Source organism: Bipolaris sorokiniana, assembly GCF_000338995.1.
Source record: "Bipolaris sorokiniana ND90Pr unplaced genomic scaffold COCSAscaffold_12, whole genome shotgun sequence".
In the NCBI taxonomy this organism is placed as follows: domain Eukaryota; kingdom Fungi; phylum Ascomycota; class Dothideomycetes; order Pleosporales; family Pleosporaceae; genus Bipolaris; species Bipolaris sorokiniana.
Window position 1 is genome coordinate 692,532 of NW_006911906.1, and position 21,101 is coordinate 713,632.

Here is a 21,101-nt window from a genome sequence, read left to right on the forward strand (position 1 = left end):
CGAGACCAAGCGCGATCATGAGTGAAAGCCTATACTCTCAACCGTCAATCTCAATCGTCACGCGTGTTGATGGTACCATCTAGGATTTGTTAGCATACTTCTCAATGCTACACATACAGTAGCGTGTACTCACATCCGTCTTCCCTGTCTGCACCACGATTATCCTTTCTCTCTTCTGTATATCTCCCTAACAAGTCCGGCCTGACAAACAGTACGTACATCCTCCACAGTAATGGAGGCAGCAAAAATCCAATACTCACTCCTGCAACCGTCCTACTTAGTGCCGCACGAGGCGCCCCCTGTATCAACTCCAACATCAGAATAGGAATCAAGCAAGCTTCGCCTAGACCCAACAGTAAGTAAGTCGGCCTCCTAGACTCGATACCGTTTCTAGTGTTGGTTGCGCCAGCAAACAGTGCCGATGTAAGTCCGCCAACAATTAAGCCACCGAAAAGGCGCGCGAACAAGACTGATGCTGGGTTGATGTCCCGAGATGGATTATTGAGAAGCAGCGAGAGGGTGAATCGCGTGTTCGTGATTAGAGGAATGGTGAAGAGGTTTGCCACTGCTTCGAGAACGAAGGCTTTGCGGATGGTTGAACCATTTTGAACAGGGTCAGGCGTTATGCTCGGGTTTGCTGCTGGTGACTTTGTGGACGACATGTTTTGAATTGCCCAGGGGTTCTGAGATGATGAGAGTGATAAGCTGTAAGTATGGGAAATCTAAAAGAGGTTTTTGGGTCTATGGAGAGTGTATTATAATTCGGAGCTTGAGCAGTCTCCCTAATCAATAATGACGAGTGTGTCGTCGAGAAGGTCACGTTGACGTCATCACTTTCCGAGATACTTTCAAGTGTCATAGTAGGGCCATAGTGGGCGAGAATAAACTCCATGCATGAATACCTTTTTATCTTGCTGATTCACGATAATGTCTCTACTAATACGTTGCGTTTATGCACAACTGCACCGCTAACAACAACTTGGCTGACATATAGTCAAGCTACCTTAGACCATGTCCTCATATACCGCGACCTACTCGTGTATTTTCTTCTTTTCTTTCAAGACAAAAGAATTGGGCCTACCACGGAATCATGAGAGGATCGGGGCAAAATGTGCTCATTAAGTTGTGGCGGTGAATGAATTTCTGCTGCCAAGTTGCTATCTGGTTCACCACCACACACTAGTGTACTATGGGAAACGAGAGGTGAGTAACAAGGCACATATTCTTGTCAAACAAATAGTGCGATCGTGTTCCAGATACCTCACTGTATTATCATTGCGAGACTGAGGGTAGGTGTTCTTGAGCACCGGCTGGCCAATCACATCCTCCGAATTTACACCGCCAAAGTTGCCCAGGTTCTCACCGCGCAATAAGTCCGGCAAAAACATTCCACAACGCACTGCAGGGTTGAAGGGTTCAACTTCTGGGCTGATCATGGGCCGCCGACCCAACCAGCTGATCCTCGAATACTTCGAGCGCGGCCCTAAGCTCGAAGATGCAAGCAACCGCTACCAGCACACGTGCAAATCGTGCGGCGAAAAGGTACGTAACCCCACGACAAAACGTCTCGAGGCGAAATGAGTAATAGCTCACACGACGCAGTTTCCTAAAGGTCGCATAGACAGCCTCACCAACCACCTAGTCAAGAAATGTCCTGCCCTGCCTCTTCAGGACCGGCAGCGTGCACTGCTGCAAATGCACGAGCTGCCCCTCCCCGACAACATGACGCAAACGACTAATACAAACGCACCGGGACCGAGCCAGATGCAGCATGCCCAGAAAATGAACCTTCCTTTTGTACCGTCGAAACAGCTCTCTGCTCTCGAGACGCTAGCTGAGGTCTCGCGACAACACTTGGACCTGTCTGGAAAGCGAATGGCAGAGAAGCAGCCCTCGCAAACGCAACACGGCCATAATAATACAAGCCATGCAGGGCTATTGGAAGAGTTCCTGATACAAGATGATAGACCGGATGGTTCCGATTTGGGTGGCCTTTCGCATGGCATGGACATGTCAAATCCGCCAGCTATGCCGTCTATGTACCAGTTCAATAATTCGCTGCATCACTCACCGACAACTTCCCCGCACATGGGCCACATGCCTCTTTCAAACTCTTCATCCATGTCGCACATGGTTCCCTCACTCGTCATGGCGGCGTCTGCGGCAAACGATCTGATGCCGCTGACCAACGGCTTGTCAATGGACTCGGATATGAATCTCTCAGGACATGGTCTGCACAACATGTCAGACGGAAAATTCTTTCATACGCAAGGACGTGGGCACTGGCCGACTATACAACCCAATTCGCTCGACCCAATGCTGCAAGATCATAGCAAAGAACATATGCAAATGAATGACAACCACAAAGGAATGGGTCACCAGCGACCGCTTGCCATGAACGCGGGAAACCAAACGCACTTCACAACGGACTTCAGTATGAACCAAAAGCCAGCAAAGCCAAAGGTCAGAGGGCGCTTCACCGACTCCAGGCGGAAGGAAGTGCAAGAGGTGCGCAAACGAGGCGCGTGTATCCGGTGCCGTATGCTCAAGAAGCCTTGTTCCGGAGAAAACCCATGCAATACTTGCCAGAATGTTGAGAGCGCACGACTTTGGAAGCAGCCTTGCATTCGGACACGGATAGCAGAGGAGTTTGGTCTCTATACTGCAGGCTTGCATAGTGTTCTCGCATTCCACGCCACCAACCAAGCAAAAGGCCAGATACGACTTGATCAGACACCAGGACGAATAGAAGCCAGCCATTTCCCTGCTTCTGGGACTTTCGCAACTTTCACCCCACTGAAATGTCAACAAAATGCAGCGACCCAGACCACGGATATCGACCCGGCTATCTTCTCAGGACTAGCGTCACCAGATTTGGAGCTGATAGATAGTGATGATGATGTTAGTGGAAAAGTAGATCACTACGTGAAAAAGATGGCCAGTCACTTTGCCGACACCGAGGACTCTCACTTCATGAAGGCAACGGTACACAGCGCGAAAAGCATTGCATCGTTGAGCCCCGATGGACTTATATCCAAATCGCTGGAGCTTTGGAACCTAACCCGCATACTCACATCCCGCAACTTCGAATGGCACTTGTTCTCTAATCCATCTCTTGCGCCTACTCTGGCCCCCTCAACGTTGTCCGCCGCAGATATCGATGATGCGATTCGCATGCCCATCACACTCCTGGAGCATGCCTCTTCTCACAACCTCATCAGCATGCAGCTCATGGGCGCGACAGAGAAGCGGGCGGCATGTCTTGCACGCATTGTCATGAACGACCTCGAACGCAGACTACTGCAGCGCCAACAAGCAAATCCGTTTGAAACTTTTCTTGTCGCAGTCATACTCCTTGCCTGTGTAGAGCGAATGTGCTGGCTCTTCCGTTCTTGGGAGGCCCCGTCTACGACTCCAACAAGAGAAAGTGGCAACGACTCTTGCAAGCAGACTTCCACTGCTCACACCGACCTTGTATCTGCTCTTGATTCCACTACAGTCACTTCTTCGTCTCCCCCAGCACCGGCACAAGACCTTCTGAACCAGCCTTATCGCAATCCCCGATGGCCACTCGACAAGTCCCCGTCTACATTCTCACAGCAAGGCGAAAAGTTTAGTGATATCCTCAACATGCTGCTCAAGATGCGCGGTGTCCCTCCCAAGGTGACGTCGATGAATCTTGACGGGACGCTGACGGTGTGGAACGAGGATGCCGACGAGAAGGTGCGGGAATGGTACAGTGGGATTGCGGTCACGACGCTGATGCTGGATGAGCGGGCGAATGCACGCTTTGTTGGTGACAATCCAAAGGAGTGGGAGCTGAAGTTTATAGGAAAGATTATTAGAGGGGATTAGGGTGGCATGTCGAGGGTGTTAGCCGTCAATGCTGAAAAGAAAATACAAGTGTGCTATTGATATGAGAATGGTTCCTCGTGACTTGGATTTCATGTACTGCAAATGATAACGTATAGCTGGTTGAGAGACCGATATTGGCATTTGCCTCTGCTTCGATTGACCAATGAGTAAATGGATGAATAGTGTTCTTGCAATCACATTGGCAAAACCGTAATTTTGAACATGCAAATCGTATACCATTGTGGGTGCTCACAACGCGCCATAACGCCGTAACACCACATCATGACTCTATGGAAGAAAAGATCAAAAGCAATCGGCATGGGTTGACTCAGCTCTTGAGAGCTTCGAGTCGGCCCCGCATTTGAGCCAGCATCTCTGCCTGGTCTTCCTCCTCTTCCTCCTCCGGTTGCGGTGCAGCAGGAAGCTCCTCCTCTTGAGCTTTGCTTGGCGGTAACCGATCCTTGAGCACCTCGCTCAGCACCTTGTCTACTTCCTCTTCCGCTTCGTCGGCTTCCCCTTCCAGCATCTCATTCTCGCCCAGCGTGTCATCGAGCATCTCCTCGATGATTCCCGCCTTCATCAACTCAGAGCTGAGCTCCCTCATGGTACCTGTCAGCTCTGGAAGTCTGACTAGACTGTTCACATCCTTCATGATGCCCGTGCTGGCCTTGATGCTGCCTTCAATCTTCCTAACAGAGAAGGCCTCGTTGACCTGCATTTGCACGCTATTGAGCTGCGCCTTGGATGTCATTAGACGGTTGTTTTGTTTCCGGACGCGAATCAGTTCACGGGCGAAGATGCGGACGTCTTGGTTGGCCTGCTTGGCCATGGCTGGGTTGCGCTGGGCGCGTTTGGACGACTGTTGGATGAGGTTTTTGGTTTTTTGCTCCGTAGCCTTGAGCTGTTGGATATCGCGATCGAGCTTTCGGACATTCTGGCGCACGAGGGCATTGCATTTGCGCTTCTGTGGGATTGTTAGATTGTCGTGTGGAGGCCTGCTGTGGTGACGTAGCACTATCGTACCTGCTCTTCGGGCGTGGGCTTCCACAGGAGACCTTTAATGGTCTCCATAGTGGGCAATCAGTCTATCTGGATGCGCACAATATGGTTTTAAGGGCGCCAGATGCGCGGTGATTGGGAGTGAGAGTTGTCTGGCACTAGTGGATGCGGGTAGGGCAGGAGTTGGCAGACTCAATAATCAAAAGGCACGTGACGGCAGCTAGACGGGGCGATTGACAGAATACTAGCAGGTCAAGCGAAGGGTGAATATGGGAGCATGTGACAGGGCAGCAGGTGGATGTGCATGTGGATGTGCTGCATGTCAGGGCCCGAGGTGTTGTAAGGATGGCGGCCTTGGACCGGCTCCAGGCCGAGCTCGGACCCATGGTGACGTTGCGCTCTTCGCGGGGCACGAGCAGCCCACTAACCTCAGAGTCCAAGTCTGTCAACCACCGCAACAGCGAGTGAGATAAGCAAGAAAATACATATTCACGGGGTGCATACGCGTTCACACTGTCCTCCACCCTGCATTTCGTAATCGATTGACCAAAAACGGGTCGTTGAATCCAAAGATTCTACAGTGCTTCTATTGCTTTCCACGCTAGTCTCTCCACAGGGCCGCATTTCTTCCACCTTCAATCTGCTTCCTCCAGACAAACACTTTGACTGAACAACAATCAACGCCCATTACATAAACTGCGACACACGTTGAATCGCATCCGGACTTGAACGGAAAACCACATCACACAATCACGACCTTGAAAATGACTACCCTCACCCCAGAAGGTATGTTACAGCCTTGTTTACCACCAAAGCTCCAGCGATACTTCACTTGTGCCTTGCGCACCCTCTCAAATTCATGGAGATGCAATCCGATTTGTTTTTCTTTGTAAACCACTTGCGACTTATCGGAGACGCGTCCGGGGCCTTTCTTACCGTCCAACACATGCTAATACGCAACAGTCCTTTGGGCGCAACGCTCATCCGCCGACGAACCGAGCAAGAACGTGGTTTATCTTACCATCGTTGCCCCTGACCTATCGAACGAAGACCTGAAGCTTGAAATCAAGGATCAATCTCTCAGTTTCAAGGGTACCTCTACTTCCAAGAAGGCCACATACGCCATCGACCTTGAGTTCTACGCCGAGATCGACACCGAAAACTGCAAATGGTTTAACAACGGCCGTGGCATTGATTTATTACTAAGAAAGAAGGAGCACAAGCAGGAGTACTGGCCTCGTCTGCTCAAGGAACCAAAAAAGATGCACTTCCTCAAGACTGATTTCGACAAGGTATGCTCGGCAGGAATGACAACGCCGCGAGAACTAAGCTAACATGTTACAGTGGGTCGATGAGGACGAGCAAGACGAAGTTGCGGATGACCTTGACACGTCCGCAATGAACCCCATGGGTGGTGGTGATGGAGGCTTTGGCGGCATCGACTTCAGCAAGCTTGGTGCAGGTGGCATGGGTGGCATGGGTGGCATGGGTGGAATGCCTGGAATGGAGGGCATGGACATGAGCCAAATGATGGCAAACATGGGCGGTGGTGCCCCCGGCGGCGACGACAGCGACGATGATGACGACATGCCTGAGCTTGAAAACGATGAGGACAACAAGGAGAAGGCGCCCGCAGCCGCTGCATCAGGTGACAAGCCCAAGATTGAGGAGGTCGCATAAACAGGCCACTATCCTTGTGTTTAACGAGTTGTACCACATGAAATTGAGCGGGCGGCGCGCATGACGGATCGGCGTTCACACAATCTTTGGTGGAATGAATGGGAGTGTAATCCGAAATGGCCAAGTACGGCTATGGGTCTATGAGCCGCTGCTGCTTCACAACTTTAGCGTGTGGATGCAGATGACGATCAAATCATGCAGTACATGACAAAACAATACGAATCATGTTTTTTCCATGAATGAGAGAAATATTGCCTCCAAAGTGAAATGTAGAGTTTGGTGAGTAGTATTCTTATTAGTCAATCCACTGGGGTACCTTGCTATAATTCTTAGGTATCTCTTTGGTTACCCCACCGCATGTCTCACACCTTTGTTTGTATTTGGTAGGTATCGTATGGAAAGTCTTCCAGGGTACTGTACAACCGTGCCCATCCATCATCAATTTGCATTGTCGTGCCAATCTGTCGCTCTCCTTGTAGAGCCAACTCCTCCGCCTTCTTCTTTTCCTCCTCAGTCTCTTTATACTCGCCCGTCAGTCCTGCAAGCACCTCTTTCTCCCTGCCCTTGTACTCCACCAATAAATCTGGATGGGGACACCACACCACCTGCATGCCTGCTCTCCGTCCAGACTCGACCCCTGGCACGCTATCCTCGAAAACCAAGCACTCTTCCGGCCGAATGGGCGGTTGTCCTTGCTCCTCCAATGTTTTGTTGAGTGTCGAAAGCGCAAGAAGGTAAATGTCAGGAGCAGGTTTCCCACGACCTGGCGCTATCCTCGGATCATCCCCCAACACACGGTGTTCAGACGCAAAATGATGAAACAAATGTCCCAAATGCGCACTCTTCAATTCAAAATTGCCCTTGTGACTGCTCGTTGCTAGAGCAATATGTACGCCCCTGCTCCTCAGGCCCTCCAGCAATTCCAGGACGCCCGGTAGCGGTTTCGTGGTTTGGAAGAGTTCGCGCTGGAGTTCCGATTGCTCGGCGAGAAATTGCTCATTTGATATGGGGAGTTTGGCCCATTCGTGGAAGATTAGTGCGGCTTGGGGGCCGGGTCGGCCTTGCAGTTGGGCTTTTATGGACCAGGGAATGTGTGGGCGGCCGTAGCGCTCGAGGATTTTGTTCATGACTATTGTGTAGATGTCTTCAGAGTCGATTAGGAGGCCGTCCATGTCGAAGAGGGCGGCCCGTATGCGGGGTGGTGGGGTAGTCGTGCTGGTTCGTGTTAATTGGATTCAAGATAGATACTTTGGGTGGGGATTGCGTACTTTGAACCCATTTTGGATGTATTCTAAGGCGCGTAGAAGAGTGCGTAGGTACTTAATCGGTAGGGTTCGCAAAAGATGTAACTAGGTGAATGGATCTTGGTACCCCACGCCTAGTGACTGGACCGAGGCGTGTGGCACTAGTCGGACCTCCGGCTTGGCCACAGACGTCACTCTCCAAACAGATCAACAGGTACTACAGATGAACCAGGACTTTTGACAACACGATACGTTTTCGACCACTGGCGAACATGTCATTGAAAAACGATCCTTCCTTAAAGCCTGAGGCAGCTGAAGTGGCGACACCCGAAATATTCCCACCAGATGATGAGAAGAAACTACTCGATGAAGCAACTGCGGAAAAGGCTTTAGCCAACAAGACCTTTGCGTCAGGCGAATACAACAGCGCGATACAGGGATACGAGAAAGCACTTGCAGTCTGCCCGAATTATCTCGAATACGATGTCGCCGTACTGCGTTCCAACATAGCAGCATGTCACTTGAAGCTGGAGGAATGGAAGCAAGCCGTAGAATCCGCCACAAAAGCCTTGGAGGCACTGGACCGCATAGATCCTCCTCCGGCCCCAAAAGAAACGAGTAAAGACGGAGAGAAAGCAGTAATAGGCGGCGGCGCCGTCCAAGAAATCGATGACACCACTGAAACCTACCTCGACGCTCTCACGCGCACCAACCACACCATAGACGACGTCCACAAACTCCGCACCAAAGCACTCCTCCGCCGCGCAAAAGCCCGCCACGAAGTCGGTGGCTGGGCCTCTCTGCAAGGCTCCCTCGAAGACTACCAAGCTCTCCTCAAACCGCCGCACCGACTCTCGAGCCTCGATCAGAAGGCGGTACAAGCGGCGTTGCGAACATTACCGGCGCAGTTGGAAGAGACGAAGAACAAGGAGATGGCGGATATGATGGGTAAGCTGAAACAGTTGGGGAATGGGATACTGAAGCCGTTTGGGTTGAGCACGGATAATTTTCAGTTTACAAAGGATGAGAAGAGTGGGGGGTATAGTATGAATTTTAACCAAGGGGGTAAATAGAACCTGGGGTGGAAACAAGAGGTAGCTATTCTGTAACTATATTCTTACTGCGTGCCTTGCATATGGTGAACAAATCTGATGCATGAAGATGGTATGAAAGAGGTCAGATCAGGAGTGATGCGCGGGAACTACAATCCACGCTGAGCAATATGTAGCGCCCATGAAGAGCATTGCGTCAGCATGATGCACTGTGTGTAGATACACTAAGGGACCAGAAAGCAGAAAACATAAGTCGATGTGCAAAGCAACAAGGCCTTGCGGCAAGGCTGCCGCGCGGAATATATTTGCTTTTATATTGCCCAACCACTGAGATTCATACACATTTGCGTGATCGTCAGGACCCGGATTTCCAAAACGAGACTAAGCAACATGCAGGGTCTTGTGGTACCTACATTACGTTATTAGCTTTTTGTACTGATCTGCGATTTGATCGACATGAGTGAGTGATCGCTTTTTGTACCTTTTTGTTTGGGCGTCCAAGGTATGGTAGTTTCAGGTACGCAGATTTGGGATTACTGGAATATCCAAGTGGAGAGTAGAGAACATGACATGTTTGAGATGACTGGGCTTATGTATTAGCTTAAGGACTTCCTAGAGGATACATATGATATGGATTTTGATGTGGAGGACGATAAGGCTACACCAGATCGCCTTTTTTGCCCAATTTAAGTCTAATAGAGACATTCTAAAGCGAACCAAACTTGATGACACCATTACAAAAAGTGATGTCGCAATCTCTTTATGCCTCATTCAGCGTGATCACTTGGCTTGTTGCGTAGGTTGGCTATGTACAATTGGAGGGAAATACATACGTCACTTCATTATGAACTGACTTTGGCAGAGGACGAGGACCTAAGACATATCTCTAGACAACTTTGCGGATAGCTGCTACAGAATTACTTGTACGAGCAACAGTTTCCCTAGAGGTCAGAAAATCAACTGTCACTTCCACACAGTCAGGGTTATGTCCTTTTAGAAAAGGCTTTCGCGTCTTGACGCAGAGAAAAGGATGACGTTCGGCTAGGCACATCTACACCATCACAGTAGCTCTCCCATCCCTGCACCCTGGGCAGCACAAGACCACAAACTATACTGGTGTGTAGGTGTAGAGAACAGCTACGTAGATAGTCCTGCTTGGATGAAGAGGGTCTGGTGATGGCTTTGCTTTTACCATAGCAGTCTGCGCAACATCGGTCTATTTGCAATCCAGAGGGCATAAATCACCCTACACATCCCATCGTGATAGCACGCACAGAACACGAAATAAATACAACACTACACTTGGCTAAACCACTTCCAAAGAAACAACCCCAAAATGATCCGAATCCATTCCACAAAACACGAACCCGATCCAACCCTCGCTCACTCTTTTCTCATAAGCTTTCTCATACTCCACACCATACCATGGCTACGATGCACCTTCCGCCTCAAGCATCTAACATTATACCTCCTAAACTCGTTAAAATCACTCCTCAAATCCATCCCACCCAGCCCCATCCTCCCCACCCCCTCCCCCCCGGACACCGCCCTCCACAATGGAATCCCCTACATCTCCCTCACCAGCGCCTACCACCATACGCTCCGCCAATCCTGGACCAACGACCCCACAAAACTCTACCTCGAAAGCTGCTTCGACCCCAACTCCCCTGTCAATCTCGCCACTGACTACGGTATCGAGGGGTTGTGCCCTGTGGTCAAGGCTACGGAGGGGGATAAGTTTATATTGAGGGATAGGGAGGAGAGATACTATCTTTGGGATGGGTGGAGTGGGGAGTTGAGAAGGTTTAGGGAGAGGTGGACGGAGGGGCGCAAGGATAAGGAGGAGGTGGTGCAGGGGCTTGTGTGCGAGATGACGTGGGCGGAGGCGGATACGGACGTTATTTGTAGGGGGAGCTGAGGGATGCCTTGCTTAAAGAGCAGGTGTATGAACGACTTGGGCGGTAAATTCAGTTTGTCATAGCGGTGTTTCTTTAAATGAAAGGGATATATATTGACCAGGCAATGTAAACTGTTTAAGTAGTACTCTTCAGTGTCTCTTATGTGTCTCAAATACAGCTATCTAAGGAGACAATGAGCCGTGAATTCTTACGAAATGTGATCTGGAGTGAAAGTGATAGAAACCAGAGTGTTGGGTTATGACGTTGCAAGATTCTCACATCTTCGGGGACGCGAGATCAATTTCGGGTTCTCTAGGTGTGATTTGGACCTGGAGAGAGCTTTTGAATGTGGGAAAGTCCTCGCACGCATCGAAAAGTGGCTTTGGCATATCGGGTGTAGCTTTCCAGTCGTAGCGCAGCAAGAGTATACAGAGTGCGATTTTCATTTCGTCGTTTGCAAACCATCGGCTAGGATACGTGATGAGTCAGCGAACCTGTTGCGTGTCTCTATGTACCCTACAGGGAAGGGCGGGGGCATGAACAAGAGGGGAGAACGGAAAGAGAATAGACAAAAATACTCACCCTGGGCAGGCATGCTTGCCTATTCCGAACTCTGGATTCTCTAGATTTGCCGTGACAAAGGAGTATTTGTTCGCTTGTCCTTCTCCTTCTCGCTTTTTGAGCCAGCGCTCTGGATAAAACTCTTCGTTTTCACCCTGGTAATCAGCGGGAGGCATAACGAAAAACCTTCGACCATTGGGAATAGTGAATCCATCTGAGAATGTCAAGTTTCCCTTGACGACTTGTCGGCGTGCAGTACTAAGGTTGCTCCGAAGGATTCTCAAGCATTCCTTATGCACAGCATCTTGTAACTTGAGTTGGGCCAAGGCTTGTCTTGTCCAGCCGTACTCCTTGAGAACTGAGATAGCTTCCTCTCGGAGAAGTGGGATGTATTTGGGATACGCGATGAGGCACCAGAGAGCGGTGAACAGATGCTAAAACCTCTCAGTAAATCAAGCAATTCGGATGTAAGAAAATGCGTTTTTGTACGTACCCCGCCCGTGTTGTGAATAGCAACCATAGATATAGTTAACTGAAAGCCAACAAGATCAAGCTTTTGATCCGTCTTATTCTTACTTTGGTCGAGAACCCACGCTACGGAGTCGTGCGTTTTTGGGACTTTTGTACCAGCAGCGATAGCAGCTCTTGCCAACTTCTCTCGGCGTTCAACTTCCTTTGTAATCAACTGACGTGCTCTTTGAACTTGGCATCGAGCCGTCTTGCACAGTGGATTAAAGTATTGTACGATTGGCCATAGGATACGAGGCCATGGACGAAACTGCAAAGCAGCTGGCAAAGCAGTGACACCGTATTTAATCGAGATGTCGATGTATTCCGGATTATGAGCTAGCTCTTCGCCGAGCATAGTGCGAGCAGTGAAGCGACCAATTATCTTCGTTACTTCAGGGAGCAATGTAACAGTGTGCCACCGTCCAGGGGCGAGGTTTCCGAAAAGTTCCTCGGCAACTAGAATGCCTTCTTCTGCCAGGCTCTCAGTGATAACTCCCAGGGACTGTGTGAGCTTAACACTGATAACTTCTCGGAGGAGCCATGCGTGTTTGTGGCTCACCATTAGGCCGTCGAACCCGGGCAAGTTCCAAGGTGTCTCGCTCATGACATAAGGAGGGAAGGATGCCTGCTGAGAGTCGCGAACTTCTTCAAGATATCGTTGGGGAAGAACAATCTTTGGGCCACCATGGGTAAGGATCTGAAAAGGCTGATTGGGATACAGTTTTCTTCCTTTACTAAGCAACTCTCGTGGCTTGGTATGCCAGCTCTCCCCAGGCGTCTGTTCATCTGCATTGAGGATAGGAACCCCGCGAAGGGGCCGTTGTTTTGTGGCCAAGTGATGTACCCATAAGATAAGTGGGATTGCCGCTATAAGAACAAAGATATAGATGGTTGGCGGGACGCTGCATAGGGAAAGGGTCTTATTGTGAAGACGATCGATCATGTTGAAATTGTTTAATCAATGCATAAGAATGTGTTGAATAGTGCAATAAACTGATGATTTATATTCACAATTCGTTAAGCGGAGGGTCGGAGGTGCCATCTCCACCCAAGACACATAAGTTTGTAACATCGATTGATTGCTGGTCCCGACTGTATGGATGCCGCCTCAAACAGGCAAGTTGTACGTGTTACTGAGCGTAACCAAGTTTCACACGTGAGTAGCTTGATATGTTATGCCGATCTGCTCCATATTTTCGAAAATGCCTCTGGTACTAGCTGCGGACATCGGACTTAAGAGGATTGCAATGAGCCAGCTATAGGCTCACCGCAATAGATAGTCGAGAACCAGGCGCGAAATGGTCTAGATCATATCATACCAAAGGCTGTCGTCCGATTTGGGATAGTGCATTCACGTGGGAGCAAGGAAGTGCTCGTACGAGGTGGACCGTGTAGCTAACGTCAAATCGAACTAGGACCCTTGATCGTTGCATGGTCGGTTACAACAGGCCTTACTACTGCGGTTCATTACCACGTCTAATGAAACATGATAAAATCTCAAAACAAGGTCAAAAAACAAGCTCAACAACGAGTGACTCGATGATTAGAAGTAGTAGACTCTTGAGCTAAGATAGGGGAGATCAAAGGCGATAACGGTTTGGAAATGATGCTATGTAGGATAAGCGGCTGTGTTTGAATGACTGAGAAAGTGTTCTAGCGGACCCTGTAAGTGCTCCGTCAGACATGTAGGCCGCAGTACAGTGTATTCTCCTATTGAAGACGTCTTGCGAGTGATTTATCACTCTTACGTTCAGCATACTAACTTTCACGTAGGCACGTAGAATACTTTCAAGAATTTATGTTCTCTGTCTGCATTATTGCTAGTAACAAGCCCAAGCTATTGGCGAAGTAGCTTTTGAAGGATTCTTCAGTGGTATCTCTGTCGGCTACTACGTTTTGCATGTACTTTTGTGGGCGGATAGTGAAGAAGGAAAGAAGTTTGATTATTTTTGAAAGAGTTGGCCCGTATGCATTTCCTCTATGATCTATTTGAGATTGCAAGGTATCTCACTGAGGTTACTAGTGATTTTCTTCAATAGTCGTTATTTCTGAAGTGTAATTTAGATCTAGCTCGTTAAAACCTTAAAATGATAGTTAGACAAAAAGCGGATGACTAAACAGATCCTTACTCCAATCTGCTAGCGCGCGATAGACGGACTCGTGACTCCTCTACATTTTGACACGGACACCACGGCAACGACAAAAGCAACGGTTTGGAAGATCGCCCGGTTTGTGGAGTCGATGCCGTATTCAGAAAGTTTTTCTTGACGTACAATACTGTGAGGGTTGTAGGCAATCCCGCTGCTGAACTTTTTTTTCTTATTTTCACTTTTAGAGGGGAAGGCTACAAGCGACCATGCCGCAGTACCTGGTTCGGCTGGCGCAGGCACACGAAAGTTTCCGCAGAGCCGAGTTGCAGGCCTTGGCGGATGTTGCGGGCATAACACTGCGGTTTGTCAAGTATCAGGAAGATGTGAGTTTGTTTTTTATTTCTCCCAGTCCATGCTAAAATCTTTTGATTTATTTTCTGCTTGACCGAGCGTGTGTGAATTTCGTCTTTCTGAGTATCTATCCTAGTACACTGAAGAATCATCTCATTGTTTTTAAAAAAAACTCCACATCCTAACAGTTCAAGTCTCCATACTGTATTGTGGAACTAGCATCAGACGCAGCAGCACGAAAACTCATCGCCCGTAGCATTCTCTCTCAAGGCATATATGAGCTATGGGGCGAGGGAGCAGAGTACAACGCTCTCCATGAATCCGTCCGCAGTCTGACTGCAAGCAAATGGTCTCAGTACGAGACGTCTTCATTCCGCTTCACCATAGAGGGCTATCGCGGGGGCAGATCAACCGATGAGCAGCGTGAAATTATCGACAGCTTCTCGTACATGGCATTCAAGGGACCTCCACGAATGCGCGACCCAGACGTGGCATTCCGCGTATTTGAAGACTACGAGCTAGATGCCAAACAACCAAAGTACCTCTACTATGGTCGCTTCATCGCGGATTCGTGTCGTAATGAGGCGAAGAAGACGTTCGATCTCAAGAAAAGACACTATATTAGCACCACGTCTATGGATGCGGAACTCACGCTTGTCACAGCAAATATCGCACATGTGGCGCCCGGCAAGGTGTTCTACGACCCATTCATGGGCACCGGCGGCTTTCCAATCGCATGTGCGCATTTTGGTGCCGTGGTATTCGGAAGCGACATCGACGGTCGCACTATCCGGGGTACGGGAGGAAGTGCTCGAAGAGGGCAAACGGGAAAGTACGACGTGGTTGGCAACTTCAAACAATACGGCATTGAATCGAGATATCTAGGCGCTTTTGTTTCCGATCTCACAAACACACCACTGAGGATTCTGCCAACGGGCAGTCAAAACAGCAAAGGTTATCTCGACGGCATCGTGTGCGATCCACCCTACGGGATCCGGGAAGGCCTCAGGGTACTCGGGTCTCGCCAGGAGCTTCTCGAAAAAGAGCGGAAGTCACATCAAGACCAGTTCAAGGAACCGGGGTATATTCCACCCAAGCGGCCGTACTCCTTCACTGCCCTGCTCGACGATATACTCGAGTTTGCTGTTGCGACACTAGTAGAAGACGGGCGACTCAGCATGTGGATGCCGACTGCCAACGACGAAGACATTGAGCTTATAATACCTTCTCATCCCGGCTTGGAACTGACATCGGTGTGCGTGCAAGCTTTCAACAAATGGTCGCGCCGGCTTCTTACCTACCAGCGGCGCCGTGAATCAGAGATGCCAGAGGGCGCGTTGGAGGCTGTCAAGAAGGAATATGAAAAGGGGACGAGAGCGAGTGAGTTGAACGACTTTCGCCGAAAGTATTTCCAGGGATTCAAGGAGTTTGAAAGTATGAAGAAAGAGTTTATTAGGATGAAGAAGGAAAACAACGTGGACGGGGATGTGGTGGTTCGTCAAGACAAGGGAGATGCGGGAGCGTGAGCATTGCATTGCAGTCAGGCAACAGTCTAACATGACTATGATGTCGCCAGTTAGCCCTCAAGCTCAACAGGGCATATGGTAGTCAGATAAATGACCCATGTACTCTGATAATCGCGTGTTCAAGAATATATCCCATTATGTCATTACTGAGCGAAATGGTTAATTAGATGACTATGAATGGCACGGAGCGCCATGGGCCATGCCGTCAGCTATTAAACCGATTGGTGGAAAAGCGCAGTTTAAGTTGAACCTACCCATTTGTTTTGAACCCAAACAACCTAGACCGCTCCTTTGCAGCAAGAGTCAATTGAAGGAGTATGGGGTGCGTCACTAAGAATAGTCCCTGCTCAAGATCGTTGGAATAGTAGGCCCGAGGCGGGTACATGCATAAAAGGTGTCAGATTTCCGTGTCATTGAGGGAGCACTAACCAAGAATTCTTTTTATATAAATCTCAGCTTGGATTCGGAAGATTCCAGCAAGTCAAAATGCATTTTTATTCAACATTGTCGTACCTTGGGCTCTTTGCTTCGTCGGTCACAGCTAGGGCCCTTGAAACTCCCCCAGAAATAGTGCCTAGACCGCCGTTCTTTGCTCTAGCTGGCGACTCAACCACGGCGCCGCAGTCGGAAAACGGAGGTGGCTGGGGCGCCGGCTTCATCAACACGACTCTGCACGCCGGGGCGGCAGCAAAGAACTTTGGCCACAACGGCGCAACAACAGTGTCGTTCCGCGAGGGAGGTGACTGGGCCAATGTTCTCGCAGCAGCAAAAGCCGCGAGCAAAGACTTCGATGTATACGTGACGTGTCAGTTTGGACATAACGATCAGAAGCCGGCCAAGAATATCTCAATTGAACAGTACTCGGCCAACCTTGCCAGGTTTGTTCACGACGTGCTGGACATACAGGCGTGGCCTGTCTTGGTGACTCCGCTCAGCAGACGCAAGTTCGACTCGGATGGCCACGTCAAGGAGGACCTGGCAGACGTGACGGCTGCAACATTAAAGGTAGCGAGTCAAACTGGCGCGCAAGTTATTGATCTCAATGCGGCGAGCACAAAGTACCTAAATGCCATTGGGCCTGACAAAGCGCATACGTATAACCTGGCGCCTTCGGACAATACCCATCTCAACAATGGAGGAAGCATTGTCTTTGGCAATCTGGTGGCACTACTCATGAACCAAGAGCTGATACAGTTGAGCACGAAGTATTTATCGCCTATTAACGATATTGCGGATAAGTTGGAGAAGGGCGAGTATGTGTTCGCGTATGTGTAGACTGATAGTGTAACGGGTTTATTGGGGGAAACTAGCAGAGGTGCAATGTATATATCATTATGATTAAGAATTATGAATGCAAAAGGCAGCGACTTTGAAAGCTCTCGGTGATGAAGGAAGAAGTGAAGTGTGGATCTATTATGGATGCAGATGCATGGTGATGTTATAGGGCTGAGCACAGACTCCGACATAGCAACATTTTGTGGAAGATGATGTATGATGCATTCATCGAGTGTGCCATCGCTCACAGCTCACTCACCATGCAATGGTCGCCCCGGCGCATTGACAGACTCTAGATAACTATAGGTAGTTATAGGCTCGCAGTTTGAGCCCCTTTTTGCTTTGGTATAGCAAACGCCTGGGGCTGGACAGGTGCACATCTCGCCATGTCTCTTCTCCGCCCGACATGCGCCTCACTCGCGCGCCGCCTCTGTGCTACACAACCTCACCCTCGACAAGCATCAACATCTCCGCTACTGGCTCTCGTTCAGCGACACCGGGAATCACGACCACAATGTCGCTTCTTTGCCTGTACGTCGCATTACCGCGCCAGAGTCATCGATACACCACAGAACCCCGCCATCCCACAATCCCGCAAGCGCACCGTACGCATAGGACCACTGCCTGAAGGACCAGTCAGCGAAGCAACCATACACCGCATCTTTGGCCGCAAGCTGTCACCGCAAGACGGCAATAATGTCCTGCGCATATTGCACCACCGGCGCACCGCAGGCTCCCTGGCCGACTACGGCGTAGACAATCTGGGCAAGCAATATACCCACGTGAGCCGTGAAACCGCACTCAAAGGGCTAGAATGGCTGCGAGCGAAATATCCAATAGACGAAGCGCGAGCAGCAGAAGAATGGGCTGAGAAAGAAGCCAATCGCATAGCCTACGAGCTATGGCTCGCTGACCCCGAAACCGAGTCCAAGTACAAAGACCCCGCGCGCGCCTTTCGTGAACAAATGGAGAAGGAAGAGCAAGAACGTATACGTCAGGAGGCCGAGAACCAAAAGATTGGCATTCTTCACGCAGGCAAGAGTCAGTTTGAGCTCAACATCGAGGAAAAGCGGCGGGCACGTTTAGAAGAGATTGCGCGCAAAGCAGAGGAGAAGGAGCAGAAGGAGAGGGAGATGGAAGAGAAACTCGCAAGCGGAGAATGGGTGCGCACACCAACTGGCACGCAACTTATGAAGCCCGGCCAAACAACTTATATCGACGTCTTTGGCCGCGAGCAAGTCAGCCGCCGCAAGGAGGAAATGGAAAAGTACAACAAAGCAGCTCAAGTAACGGACGCAAAGACACCAGAGGAGCTTCTGGCACAAACAACACTCGTACGTCTTTCCCACCCTCCATCTCCACACACCTAACAATGTTTGCTAACAACACACTCCAAGTCCGAACGTCTCACCCCAATGACCATTTTCGTCCTCATCACCCTCGCGCTCTCCTGGGCCTTCGCACACTATTACACGCCCCCCTCGCCCTCCTACCGCCTCTTCCCGGACCTCTCCCCTACAACTGCCACCATCGGCGCCCTCGTAGTCGCAAACTGCGTCGTCGCCATAGGCTGGCGCATCATGCCCTTATGGCCCTTAATGACCCGCTACTTCATGCACGTCCCGGGTTACCCGCGCGCCATCCAGAGCGTCACCAACGTCTTCAGCCACATCCAATACGAGCATCTCCTCGCCAACATGATGATGCTGTGTCTCGTCGGCCCCGTGTGCTGTGATCTCGTCGGTAGGGGTGTCTTCATGGGCACGTATATGAGTGCGGGCGCGCTCGGGACTCTGGCTTCCTTGTACTGGGCGAATCTCGGCCGGGGCAATATCACGGCGCATTCTGTAGGCGCGTCCGCGGCGATTTGGGGTATCTCGGCGTTGTATTGCCTACTTACTGACCAGGAGAAGATCAGGATTCCCCTATTGAAGGATCAGGAGGTAGCGTTTTGGCCCAAGATGTTGTTCGCGGCGTTCGTGGTGCTGGAGATTCATTCGGCGATGCGGAAGAAGACGACGATGGATCATGCGAGTCATTTTGGGGGGATGGCCGTGGGGATGGCGACGGCGGGGTATTTGAGAGCGACGGGCTTCCGTGAGAGGAGGGTTGCGGTGGGCGCGGAGCAGCAGGGTGTTCAGGCTTGGGCTGGGACGCCCGAGAAGGTGGTGGATGTCGGGGCTATTGCTAGGGAGGGGATGAAGGAGGTTAAGCAGAGTTTTGGGGGTAGTGGGAAGTAAGAGGACATGTTTGTGTCGAATGTAGTGTATATCTAACTATCTATCTTTGTACAAACAAAACCCCTGTTCTTCAAGCTACAGAAGGATATCGAAGTAAAACACCCATATTCATCCCAACCACTAACCGAACTAAATCCCAATCTCCATTTTCTCCCACGCAATCCATAATTACTACTCCTGTACTTCCATCCCCACTCTCCGCCCTCTTTCTAACCACCCCTCCCATTTCTTCTTCTTCTTCCTCCTCCTCCCCCCCAGAGCCCACATTCTGTAAATAATGCCCCGCACACATCCCCTTCTCCACCCCCTCATTCACCACCTTCGCAATAGCACTCGGCCAACACGCCCTCTTCCAAAAATTACTCGCACTAAGAAAATTCAAATGCAGCGGCGCCGGCGGAACAGGATGCTTTGCGTCCGTCGTCAGCCCCGGTATCGGATGCGTAACTGCCGCCGTGCGAGCGAGGTGCTCGGTACAATGAGCTAGCTTTGTAGGGATCAAGGAAGGGACGAGGACTTCGCAGTAGTCTTGGAGGCAGAAGGAAGTTTGTGTTGGAGATGCGGAGGAAGAAGAAGAGGAGGAGGAGGAGGGAAAGACGGCGTGAGTGGAGTTGTGGGGCCAGGCTGTTGCGTCGAGGCCGCCTTTTTCATCGGCGTCGCTGTTAGGAGAGGGTAAGGAGATGGTGTAGCGGCGGAGTAAGATGAGTTTTCCACGGACGGAACCGAGGTAGGGGGTTTTGTTTTCGGTGTACCAGCGCGAGGAATTGGGTGCTATGTAGTGTTTTTGCAGCACAGCGGCGAGGTGTTCGTCCGTTGCGCTGCCTACGCCTTCTCTTTTTAGGCTAACGAGGAGGGTTTCACTGGGGTGGGCGGCGAGGAAGTTGTAGCATGTTTGGAGGATGGGGGCGAGGTATTTGGGGCCGGTTAGGCTGATGGGGAAGGCGCCGTGGACAAGGTAGAGTTCTTTTTTGGAGGTGTCGGTTGAGTGGATGGGTTGTACGCGGATATCGAGGAAGCGGATTCCGTTTTCCAGTTGGGTTTTTATGTCGTGGACTTGACATCTGACGGATGGTAGTGCGCGGTAGTGCGTGTGTGAATTGTGTGTTCCTGGTATACTGATTGCTGAGAGAGGGAGATTGTCTGGGAGTGTGGACATCCATGATGCATAACTAGCAATATGGTTGCTTTGGATTGCCAGGTGAGGAATTGGCTTAGAAGGGTGGAAGATGGCATTGTAGTTTGCAGAGGGGTTTGCAGAGAGTGCAGTAAAGGCTTGTGTCGACTTTTGCGTGTATGAAGGATTCGAGTCGATGCGATAGCGTTCAGCTTTGGCTGTTTGAATCGTAATACGGTGCACTGGGCTCGACAGTGTAGCTGCATTGCTAGGCTGAGTTTGGTTGGGGAACCTGAGCGTATAGGATTCAAAAGGTTGCAACGTAACTTGAAGGTCTTGGTGATTGAAGCTCTGGGCATGTCCACTGAGCTCTGGCGATGTAGGTGTTGCAGGCGTAGTACTCTTAGGACTCAAAAAGTATCCATGGGATTTTGATTGTAGTGTGTTTGGATCTTCAAACCGCTCAACACGCAGCAGAGAGATAGCGGTTGGAGTCAGATTCCGCACGGTAAGCGGAGAAGACATTCTGCTTCACTCTCAAGCGTCTATAGCCCAAGGACAAAGTTGCTCAAGGTAGACCAAAGATATTTTCACGCCCAGTCTAGCTGAGTCGAAATATAGGTATGTAGTGTTGTTCTGTTTTGCAACGCCAGGCTGAGCAGCTTGCTGGAATCGCATACAATTACAACCAGACGTTAGTAGCAAA

General features: G+C 50.2%; 12 protein-coding genes across 12 annotated transcripts; 7 read left to right on the forward strand and 5 right to left on the reverse strand.

The window, feature by feature from the left end:
- Positions 1 to 50: 50 nt before the first annotated feature.
- COCSADRAFT_28865 (uncharacterized protein) lies at positions 51 to 662 on the reverse strand (the record flags this gene model as incomplete). Its single annotated transcript, XM_007704350.1, has 2 exons — positions 51 to 79; positions 134 to 662. 2 exons carry the CDS (start codon positions 660 to 662, stop codon positions 51 to 53), a joined length of 558 nt encoding a protein of 185 aa, XP_007702540.1.
- A 615-nt stretch (positions 663 to 1,277) lies between these two features.
- COCSADRAFT_148378 (uncharacterized protein) lies at positions 1,278 to 4,043 on the forward strand. Its single transcript, XM_007704662.1, has 2 exons — positions 1,278 to 1,542; positions 1,603 to 4,043. Exons 1-2 carry the CDS (start codon positions 1,435 to 1,437, stop codon positions 3,853 to 3,855), a joined length of 2,361 nt encoding a protein of 786 aa, XP_007702852.1. The 5' UTR covers positions 1,278 to 1,434; the 3' UTR covers positions 3,856 to 4,043.
- On the reverse strand, positions 4,020 to 5,024 carry COCSADRAFT_232478 (uncharacterized protein). The gene is made up of 2 exons (XM_007704663.1): positions 4,879 to 5,024; positions 4,020 to 4,819 (listed from the first exon to the last, which is right to left on the reverse strand). The coding sequence occupies exons 1-2, from the start codon at positions 4,924 to 4,926 to the stop codon at positions 4,184 to 4,186; spliced, it is 684 nt and encodes a 227-aa protein (XP_007702853.1). The 5' UTR covers positions 4,927 to 5,024; the 3' UTR covers positions 4,020 to 4,183.
- A 265-nt stretch (positions 5,025 to 5,289) lies between these two features.
- COCSADRAFT_148384 (uncharacterized protein) lies at positions 5,290 to 6,790 on the forward strand. Its single transcript, XM_007704664.1, has 3 exons — positions 5,290 to 5,640; positions 5,818 to 6,146; positions 6,199 to 6,790. The coding sequence occupies exons 1-3, from the start codon at positions 5,619 to 5,621 to the stop codon at positions 6,532 to 6,534; spliced, it is 687 nt and encodes a 228-aa protein (XP_007702854.1). The 5' UTR covers positions 5,290 to 5,618; the 3' UTR covers positions 6,535 to 6,790.
- COCSADRAFT_39251 (uncharacterized protein) lies at positions 6,787 to 7,881 on the reverse strand. Its single transcript, XM_007704416.1, has 2 exons — positions 7,803 to 7,881; positions 6,787 to 7,749 (listed from the first exon to the last, which is right to left on the reverse strand). The coding sequence occupies exons 1-2, from the start codon at positions 7,811 to 7,813 to the stop codon at positions 6,897 to 6,899; spliced, it is 864 nt and encodes a 287-aa protein (XP_007702606.1). The 5' UTR covers positions 7,814 to 7,881; the 3' UTR covers positions 6,787 to 6,896.
- Positions 7,882 to 7,990: 109 nt separating this feature from the next.
- On the forward strand, positions 7,991 to 8,954 carry COCSADRAFT_39253 (uncharacterized protein). The gene has a single exon (XM_007704417.1). It carries the CDS (start codon positions 8,051 to 8,053, stop codon positions 8,849 to 8,851), a length of 801 nt encoding a protein of 266 aa, XP_007702607.1. The 5' UTR covers positions 7,991 to 8,050; the 3' UTR covers positions 8,852 to 8,954.
- Positions 8,955 to 10,065: 1,111 nt separating this feature from the next.
- Positions 10,066 to 10,876, forward strand: COCSADRAFT_344396 (uncharacterized protein). The gene has a single exon (XM_007704665.1). The coding sequence runs from the start codon at positions 10,167 to 10,169 to the stop codon at positions 10,746 to 10,748; it is 582 nt and encodes a 193-aa protein (XP_007702855.1). The 5' UTR covers positions 10,066 to 10,166; the 3' UTR covers positions 10,749 to 10,876.
- A 241-nt stretch (positions 10,877 to 11,117) lies between these two features.
- Positions 11,118 to 12,547, reverse strand: COCSADRAFT_46028 (uncharacterized protein; the record flags this gene model as incomplete). The annotated part of the gene is made up of 3 exons (XM_007704467.1): positions 11,118 to 11,196; positions 11,311 to 11,723; positions 11,783 to 12,547. Coding segments are annotated over 3 exons (1,257 nt in total), but the record flags the coding sequence as incomplete, so codon positions are not given.
- Positions 12,548 to 14,056: 1,509 nt separating this feature from the next.
- Positions 14,057 to 15,900, forward strand: COCSADRAFT_148396 (uncharacterized protein). The gene is made up of 2 exons (XM_007704666.1): positions 14,057 to 14,272; positions 14,435 to 15,900. The coding sequence occupies exons 1-2, from the start codon at positions 14,156 to 14,158 to the stop codon at positions 15,764 to 15,766; spliced, it is 1,449 nt and encodes a 482-aa protein (XP_007702856.1). The 5' UTR covers positions 14,057 to 14,155; the 3' UTR covers positions 15,767 to 15,900.
- Positions 15,901 to 16,180: 280 nt separating this feature from the next.
- On the forward strand, positions 16,181 to 17,222 carry COCSADRAFT_232534 (carbohydrate esterase family 12 protein). The gene has a single exon (XM_007704667.1). It carries the CDS (start codon positions 16,253 to 16,255, stop codon positions 17,039 to 17,041), a length of 789 nt encoding a protein of 262 aa, XP_007702857.1. The 5' UTR covers positions 16,181 to 16,252; the 3' UTR covers positions 17,042 to 17,222.
- A 205-nt stretch (positions 17,223 to 17,427) lies between these two features.
- COCSADRAFT_162980 (uncharacterized protein) lies at positions 17,428 to 19,281 on the forward strand (the record flags this gene model as incomplete). Its single annotated transcript, XM_007704668.1, has 2 exons — positions 17,428 to 18,375; positions 18,439 to 19,281. 2 exons carry the CDS (start codon positions 17,428 to 17,430, stop codon positions 19,279 to 19,281), a joined length of 1,791 nt encoding a protein of 596 aa, XP_007702858.1.
- Positions 19,282 to 19,351: 70 nt separating this feature from the next.
- Positions 19,352 to 20,920, reverse strand: COCSADRAFT_28875 (uncharacterized protein; the record flags this gene model as incomplete). Its single annotated transcript, XM_007704351.1, has 1 exon — positions 19,352 to 20,920. One exon carries the CDS (start codon positions 20,918 to 20,920, stop codon positions 19,352 to 19,354), a length of 1,569 nt encoding a protein of 522 aa, XP_007702541.1.
- Positions 20,921 to 21,101: the final 181 nt, after the last annotated feature.

Coding starts and splice junctions, on each gene's coding strand:
- COCSADRAFT_148378 (XM_007704662.1), top strand. CDS start 1,435: ATGGGCCGCCGACCCAACCAGCTGATCCTCGAATACTTCGAGCGCGGC. Junction 1,543..1,602: donor GCAAATCGTGCGGCGAAAAG/GTACGTAACCCC, acceptor CACACGACGCAG/TTTCCTAAAGGTCGCATAGA.
- COCSADRAFT_232478 (XM_007704663.1), bottom strand. CDS start 4,926: ATGGAGACCATTAAAGGTCTCCTGTGGAAGCCCACGCCCGAAGAGCAG. Junction 4,820..4,878: donor AGCCCACGCCCGAAGAGCAG/GTACGATAGTGC, acceptor ACAATCCCACAG/AAGCGCAAATGCAATGCCCT.
- COCSADRAFT_148384 (XM_007704664.1), top strand. CDS start 5,619: ATGACTACCCTCACCCCAGAAG. Junction 5,641..5,817: donor GACTACCCTCACCCCAGAAG/GTATGTTACAGC, acceptor AATACGCAACAG/TCCTTTGGGCGCAACGCTCA. Junction 6,147..6,198: donor TCAAGACTGATTTCGACAAG/GTATGCTCGGCA, acceptor AACATGTTACAG/TGGGTCGATGAGGACGAGCA.
- COCSADRAFT_39253 (XM_007704417.1), top strand. CDS start 8,051: ATGTCATTGAAAAACGATCCTTCCTTAAAGCCTGAGGCAGCTGAAGTG.
- COCSADRAFT_344396 (XM_007704665.1), top strand. CDS start 10,167: ATGATCCGAATCCATTCCACAAAACACGAACCCGATCCAACCCTCGCT.
- COCSADRAFT_148396 (XM_007704666.1), top strand. CDS start 14,156: ATGCCGCAGTACCTGGTTCGGCTGGCGCAGGCACACGAAAGTTTCCGC. Junction 14,273..14,434: donor TTGTCAAGTATCAGGAAGAT/GTGAGTTTGTTT, acceptor TAACAGTTCAAG/TCTCCATACTGTATTGTGGA.
- COCSADRAFT_232534 (XM_007704667.1), top strand. CDS start 16,253: ATGCATTTTTATTCAACATTGTCGTACCTTGGGCTCTTTGCTTCGTCG.